Source organism: Octopus sinensis, linkage group LG29, assembly GCF_006345805.1.
Source record: "Octopus sinensis linkage group LG29, ASM634580v1, whole genome shotgun sequence".
In the NCBI taxonomy this organism is placed as follows: Eukaryota; Metazoa; Mollusca; class Cephalopoda; order Octopoda; family Octopodidae; genus Octopus; species Octopus sinensis.
This window is the reverse complement of record NC_043025.1, coordinates 12672237-12680451: the sequence shown is the minus strand read 5'-3', so window position 1 is coordinate 12680451 and position 8215 is coordinate 12672237. Positions and strand designations below refer to the sequence as shown.

At 40.6% G+C, this 8215-nt stretch overlaps 1 protein-coding gene across 3 annotated transcripts in view; it reads left to right on the top strand.

The window, feature by feature from the left end:
• The window catches only part of LOC115226066, an 18511-nt gene that overhangs the window by 996 nt on the left and 9300 nt on the right, over positions 1 to 8215 (top strand). For all 3 annotated transcript variants that reach the window (XM_036514964.1, XM_036514965.1, XM_029797041.2), the window contains exon 2: positions 3011 to 3186. In XM_036514964.1, coding sequence (XP_036370857.1) covers positions 3011 to 3186 — 176 coding nt within the window. The remainder of the gene's footprint in view (positions 1 to 3010; positions 3187 to 8215) is intronic.

The window sequence follows — 8215 nt, the reverse complement described above, 5'->3', positions numbered from 1 at the left end:
ATAACGGTGATGGTAATCAAGATGATAGTGACAATTATGATGCTAATTACGATAGTGATGCTGACGCCGATAAAGATGCTAATATTTAGAGCCAGGTTAGCTGAGATCCAGCAGCAGCCCTGGATTCAAAGACATCGTTCTGACTATGGACAATCCTATTATTCCGTTTCTTTGCTTTCTTTTACCAGACACAGCCAAACCCATCTTGCTCTACATTTATCATTCAATTTGACCCCCTTTGTTGATGTTTAGCCCCTGGTCAGCTTAGATCCAGCAGAGCTATGATTGAAAAGATGCTCCAGTTGTGACCATCGCGTCTTTTATTCAGGCACAGTGTATCTAGGACTACATTATCTAACGTGTCCTTCCTTGTTGTTGTTTAGCCCCAGGTCAGTCCTGATCCAGCAAACCCATGATCAGAGATGTCCCAGTTGCGACCATCCTGTCTTTTATTCAGGCATAGTGTATCTAGGACTACATTATCTAATGTGCCTCCCTTGTTGTTTAGCCCCTGGTCAGCTTAGATCCAGCAGAGCTATGATTTAAAGGATGTTCCAGCTGTGACCATCCTGTCTTTTATTCAGGCATAGTGTATCTAGGGCTACATTATCTAATGTGTCGCCCTTGTTGTTTAGCCCCTGGTCAGCTTAGATCCAGCAGAGCTATGATTTAAAAGATGTTCCAGTTGCGACCATCCCATCTTTTATTCATGCATAGTGTATCTAGGGCTACATGATTTAATGTGTCCTTCTTGTTATTGTTTAGCCCCTGGTCAGCTTAGATCCAGCAGAGGTATGATTTAAAAGATGTTCCAGTTGTGACCATCCTGTCTTTTATTCATGCATAGTGTACCTTGATTTTAGTTTTGTATACGTGATTTTGATTGTTGCTATATGTGTGCAGTCGCACTGCACAGAGTTCTGTTCTGTTGTTTGCAGACGTTTTCAGCGTGGATTTTAGTTTTTGTCTTGTCTTGAGACAGCATCCACCCGGGGTGGGTTGAGCTGGCTTCATTCATCCTCAATGCTGCATCTCTCACAAACGCCGACCAGGCCTGGCGATTTGAGGCCAACGACCGCGTGATCTCCAACCACTCCTTATTCCAGCGGCGAACACCGTAGACATGGGCAGGCCTAGGTTGGGTTCCAGATCAGCCAGGTTTTTCGTTGTCCACCACCACATTGCTTTCGACAACCCTGAAGGGGAGCTGGGGCAATTGCTTCGGAGATGAATTCTCCTTCAGATATTCCTCATGTTGATTTTAATTAGTCCAGAATATAGCAACTCGCTGCATAAAAATGTTATTGTGTTGAAGTTTGGTTTTGCTTACAATTTAGCAATCTTTGTTCGTATTGTATATTGCTGTATTTTTAGTTGCTTAAAACCTTTTAAACTTTGCTATTCGAGTTTGGGTTTATAACAGTAAATATTTTTAGAAAACCCAATGTTTTTTGGTCTAATGATGAAAGTGCTAAATAATAATCTTAATTATAATATACATCAGATATTTAGGCTTTTAATTAACTTTATTTCTGTAGTAAGGGAATTTATGCAGGTCGTTCCCTGTTCATATATTTCTTCCTGGACGGAAATTCCAGATACAAGGATGTGGGGAAAGTGGTTTTGTTGATTAAATCAAAGGCAAAAACAATGTTTGCGCCTGTCACCGCCACCAACAACAATAGTAACACCATCGTCACCACCACTAACAAATTTTAAAGTTTTGTTTAGTAAGTGTTATTTCCTATTGGCTTTTTTCGAGTAATCAACAGAAATGATAATTATTCCTTTCAGACCTTGACATCAATGTTTTGAAACTGAGGCCTATTTTCCATGACATTTCAGCACGGAGGTGTTCAAGCAGAAATATCAGGAAGGGCACCCAGCCATAACAACAGGGGAATTTGGGGCAGTTCAATTGCCAGCTCTTTTTTTAGGGCTGGGTGCCCAAATTACAAAGTGGACTGGGTGCTTTTTTTACATGGCACCAACACCAGTGAGGTTTGCTTTGACATGGTTTCTACAATTAGGGACCCTTCCTAATGCTAACGACTTTATGGAGTGGGCTGGGAGCATTTAATGTGGCACCAGAGAGGTCTGCTTTGGCATGGCTTTTATAACTGGACACCCTTCCTAATGCCACCCACTTTCCAGAGTGGACTGGTTACTTTTTACATGGTACCAGCACCAGAGGTCTACTTTGGCAATAGGGCTTTTACAGCTGGATGCCCTTCCTAATGCTGGCACTTTTACAAAGAGGACTGGGTGCTTTTTATGTGGCCCCAGCACTAGTGAGGTCTGCTTTGGCATAGCTTTTAAGTCTGAACACCTTTTCTAAGATGAACCCTTTTTTTTGCAGAGCGATCTGGGTGCTTTTTGCATGGTGTCTGTACCCATGTGGTCTGCCTGTTACCATTGGCAGGCTGGATCATCATCATTGTTTAACCCGGCTGAAACCACCTCTGGCTCTGAGTACAAATGTCATGTTTTCATAAGTTTTTAATTAAAATCTTCCACCAAACCTTCGTCACAATTTATGTTCCTAACACTAGCTGAATGATAACTAAGTTATTTTACTAAATTCTTTGTTATATTTAAAATAATTGAAAGAAACACAGAGCATCTTAACAGAAATATGGTAACAAAAGGGTTAATGTTTGCTTTCCATGCTAGCATGGGTTGGACGGTTCGACCGGGGAAGCCAGGAGGCTGCACCAGGCAATGTTTCTACAGCTGGATGCCCTTCCTAACACCAACCACTCCGTGAGTGTAGTGGGTGCTTTTTACGTGCTACCTGCACAGGTGCCAGGCGAGGCTGGCAACGGTCGGATTGGCGCATTTTACATGCCAACGGCACGGAAGCCAGTCGAGGCGGCGCTGGCATTGGCCACGAGTTGGATAGTGCTTTTTACGTACCACCAGTCCAGGGGTCCTGGCATCTGCCGGGTGCCAGTCATAGGATTGGTTCATTTCGATTTCTTGTATATTTCTGTTTTTCTCTTTTCCACAGATTGCCTGAAGAAAGATGAGAAACGAGCGAAAAGTGGCCATCGTTGTTCGTTCCGTGTCAACATGCGGATGTACCTCCACAACATTGGCAACTGGGAGGTCGACGTGACGGGAAGGCACGTACCCCCAAATGTCAATTGGGTCCCGCCCAAAAAGAACCTCGTCAACAGGGTCAAGGTAAGTCACACTTAAATTACACAATCAAGAAAACTCCAACTTTCAGTATGTCCAATTCGCTCAGACCTCTAGAAATCACAGCCACGTCTCCTCAAATCGAACTCTGTTACCTTAAGGGAGGGTCACGTGTAGTAATCTATTACTCGTTTCAGTCATTAGTCGGTGGCCATGCTGGAGCACCACCTTCAAGGGTTTTTAGTTGAATAAAATCTACCCCAGGGCTTATGGTTTTTTAAACGCCTGGCACTTATTCTATCAGTCACCTTTGCTGAACTGCTAAGTTATAGGGATGTAAAGACACTAACACCAGTTGTCAAGTGGTATAAACACTAACACAAAGACACAATTTACAGATATATATATATTTTATTAAAAAGCTGCAAAGACATTACTTGGAGTTTCACGTTTCCTTTCATCCTTTTGATACCAACCTGGCTCAAACCACCTCTGGCTCTGTAGTACAAATGTCTTGTTTTCATAAGTTTTGAATTAAAATCTTCCACCAAACCTTAGTCACAATTTATGTTCCTAACACTAGCTTAATGATAACTAAGTTATTTTACTAAATTCTTTGTTATATTTAAAATAATTGAAAGAAACACAGAGCATCTCAGCAGAAATATGGTGACAAAGGGTTAATGTTTGCTTTCCATGCTAGCATGGGTTGGACGGTTCGACCGGGGAAGCCAGGAGGCTGCACCAGGCAATGTTTCTACAGCTGGATGCCCTTCCTAACACCAACCACTCCGTGAGTGTAGTGGGTGCTTTTTACGTGCTACCTGCACAGGTGCCAGGCGAGGCTGGCAACGGTCGGATTGGCGCATTTTACATGCCAACGGCACGGAAGCCAGTCGAGGCGGCGCTGGCATCGGCCACGAGTTGGATAGTGCTTTTTACGTACCACCAGTCCAGGGGTCCTGGCATCTGCCGGGTGCCAGTCATAGGATTGGTTCATTTCGATTTCTTGTATATTTCTGTTTTTCTCTTTTCCACAGATTGCCTGAAGAAAGATGAGAAACGAGCGAAAAGTGGCCATCGTTGTTCGTTCCGTGTCAACATGCGGATGTACCTCCACAACATTGGCAACTGGGAGGTCGACGTGACGGGAAGGCACGTACCCCCAAATGTCAATTGGGTCCCGCCCAAAAAGAACCTCGTCAACAGGGTCAAGGTAAGTCACACTTAAATTACACAATCAAGAAAACTCCAACTTTCAGTATGTCCAATTCGCTCAGACCTCTAGAAATCACAGCCACGTCTCCCTCAAATCGAACTCTGTTACCTTAAGGGAGGGTCACGTGTAGTAATCTATTACTCGTTTCAGTCAATAGATTGTGGCCATGCTGGAGCACCACCTTCAAGGGTTTTTAGTTGAATAAAATCTACCCCAGGGCTTATGGTTTTTTAAACGCCTGGCACTTATTCTATCAGTCACCTTTGCTGAACTGCTAAGTTATAGGGATGTAAAGACACTAACACCAGTTGTCAAGTGGTATAAACACTAACACAAAGACACAATTTACAGATATATATATATTTTATTAAAAAGCTGCAAAGACATTACTTGGAGTTTCACGTTTCCTTTCATCCTTTTGATACCAACCTGGCTCAAACCACTTCTGGCTCTGAGTACAAATGTCTTGTTTTCAAAAGTTTTGAATTAAAATCTCCACCAAACCTTGTCACATTTATGTTCCTAACACTAGCTGAATGATAACTAAGTTATTTTACTAAATTCTTTGTTATATTAAAATTAATTGAAAGAAACACAGAGCATCTCAACAGAAATATGGTAACAAAAGGGTTAAGATATATAATAGAGAAACAATTCTTAACCCTTTTGATACCAACCTGGTTGAAACCACCTCTGGCTCTGTAGTACAAATGTCTTGTTTTCAAAAGTTTTGAATTAAAATCTTCCACCAAACCTTGTCACAATTTATGTTCCTAACACTAGCTGAATGATAACTAAGTTATTTTACTAAATTCTTTGTTATATTTAAAATTAATTGAAAGAAACACAGAGCATCTCAACAGAAATATGGTAACAAAAGGGTTAAGATATATAATAGAGAAACAATTCTTAACCCTTTTGATACCAACCTGGCTGAAACCACCTCTGGCTCTGTAGTACAAATGTCTTGTTTTCAAAAGTTTTGAATTAAAATCTTCCACCAAACCTTGTCACAATTTATGTTCCTAACACTAGCTGAATGATAACTAAGTTATTTTACTAAATTCTTTGTTATATTTAAAATTAATTGAAAGAAACACAGAGCATCTCAACAGAAATATGGTAACAAAAGGGTTAAGATATATAATAGAGAAACAATTCTTAACCCTTTTGATACCAACCTGGTTGAAACCACCTCTGGCTCTGTAGTACAAATGTCTTGTTTTCAAAAGTTTTGAATTAAAATCTTCCACCAAACCTTGTCACAATTTATGTTCCTAACACTAGCTGAATGATAACTAAGTTATTTTACTAAATTCTTTGTTATATTTAAAATTAATTGAAAGAAACACAGAGCATCTCAACAGAAATATGGTAACAAAAGGGTTAAGATATATAATAGAGAAACAATTCTTAACCCTTTTGATACCAACCTGGTTGAAACCACCTCTGGCTCTGTAGTACAAATGTCTTGTTTTCAAAAGTTTTGAATTAAAATCTTCCACCAAACCTTAGTCACAATTTATGTTCCTAACACTAGCTGAATGATAACTAAGTTATTTTACTAAATTCTTTGTTATATTTAAAATTAATTGAAAGAAACACAGAGCATCTCAACAGAAGAAATATGGTAACAAAAGGGTTAAGATATATAATAGAGAAACAATTCTTAACCCTTTTGATACCAACCTGGCTGAAACCACTTCTGGCTCTGTAGTACAAATGTCTTGTTTTCAAAAGTTTTGAATTAAAATCTTCCACCAAACTTTAGTCACAATTTATGTTCCTAACACTAGCTGAATGATAACTAAGTTATTTTACTAAATTCTTTCTTATATTTAAAGAAATACTCACCCAAAACCTATATACTCTTTTACTTGTTTCAGTCATTTGACTGCAGCACCACCTTTAGTCAAGCAAATCGACCCCAGGACTTATTCTTTGTAAGCCTGGTACTTATTCTATCGGTTTCTTTTGCCAAGCCACTAAGTAACGGGGACATAAACACACCAGCATCGGGGGACAAACGCATGTATACAACGGGCTTCTTTCAGTCTACCAAATCCACTCACTAGGCTATAGTAGAAAACACTTGCTCACAGTGCCACGCAGTGGGACTGAACCCGGGACCATGTGGTTGGTAAGCAAGCTACTTACCACACAGCCACTCCTGCGCCTATATATACATTTAACAAGAGCTGGCAAGCCTGAGAACTGCCCCAAGTTCCACTGTTGTTTTATGGCTATCATCCTTTCGGGGGTGATAAATTAAGTACCAGTGAAACACTGGGGGGGTCGATGTAATCGACTTATCCCCTTCCCCAAAATAGCTGCCTTTGTGGCACAATCGTTAGCATGCCAGGTAAAATGGTTAGCAGTATTTTGAGTTCAAATTCCGCCAAGGTCAGCTTTGCCTTTCAGGGTCGAAATAAGCACTGGTGTCAATGTATTTGACTATACTCCTTCCCCCAAAATTTTCAGGGCCTTGTGCTTTGAGTAGAAATTATTATGGCAGAATCGTTAGCACACCTGGCGAAATGCTTTGTGGTATTTCATCTGCCTTTATGTTCCGAGTTCACCTTTCATAAATTAAGTTCCAGTTGAGTATTGTGGTCGAAGTGATTGGCTGTCTCACTCCCCACAAAATCCAGGCCTTGTACCTAGAGTAGAAAAGATTATAATTATTGTTTCAATGTAAGCCCTTGTGGCCAATAAATGAATTATAATCATCATTGTTTAACGTCCGCTTTCCATGCTGGCATGGGTTGGAAGATTTGACTGAGGTCTGGCGAACCAGGCTCCAATCTGATCTGGCAGACTTTCTACAGCCCTTCCTAATGCCAACGACTCTGAGAGTGTAGCGGGTGCTCCTATGTGCCACCGGCATGAGGGCCAGTCAGGTGGTACTGGCAATGACCACGCTTGAATGGTGCTTTTTACTTGCCACCAGCACGGAAGCCAGTTTGTTGCTCTGGCAACGATCACACTTGGATGGTGGTCTTAGCACAGATGCCAGTCATTGAATTTGATTTCAAATTCTGCAGAGGTCGACTTTGCCTTTCATGGGTCAATTAAATAAGTACCAGTTATACACTGGAGTCGATGTAATCAACTTAATTTCATTGTCTGTCCCCTGTGGGTAATAAAGAAATAAATTATTCTCATCATCAAGGCAGCAAACCGACAGAACTGTTGGCAATTTGGATACGTTTGAGTTTCCTTTCCTTGTTCAACATAACCGACTTTCTCTCAAAACCTGTTGGCCTTGTTCCAAACTTTGAAACGATTATCGGTTTCAAATTATGGTACAAGGCCAAAGTTGATTACAACATCCCCCAGTATTTCACTGGCACTTAATTTGTCGACTCCAAAAGGATGAACGGCAAAGACGACCTCAGTAGAATTTGAACAAATGATGCTAAGCATTTTGTCTGACATAGTAACAACTCTGTCAGCTCACCCACCTTATTTAAAACCATTATTATTCAGTAGTCTTACTTTTATAGCGTGCTTTCACTTTACTACCGAGCGCAGCTCTGTGATGCTCTTCTGGTTACTGTATTGAAAGTGTTTTGCATAGGATGTGGGCAGTGCTAGTTTCTGTCTGAAGTTCTTTCTTATCATACCTAATGTTCCTACTATAATGGGAATTGTTTCTGTTTTTAGGCTCTACATTCGAGTTACCTCATCATTCAGTAGTCTAATCTTCATCACATGCTTTCACTACACTACTGACCGCAGCTCTGTGTGCCTTGGTGCTATAAATTTTACTGTATTGACCTTCTCTCTATACATATATCTTTTTGTCTCTCCCTTTCCTTCTCTCTACATATGTTTTATACGCACCTGAGCACT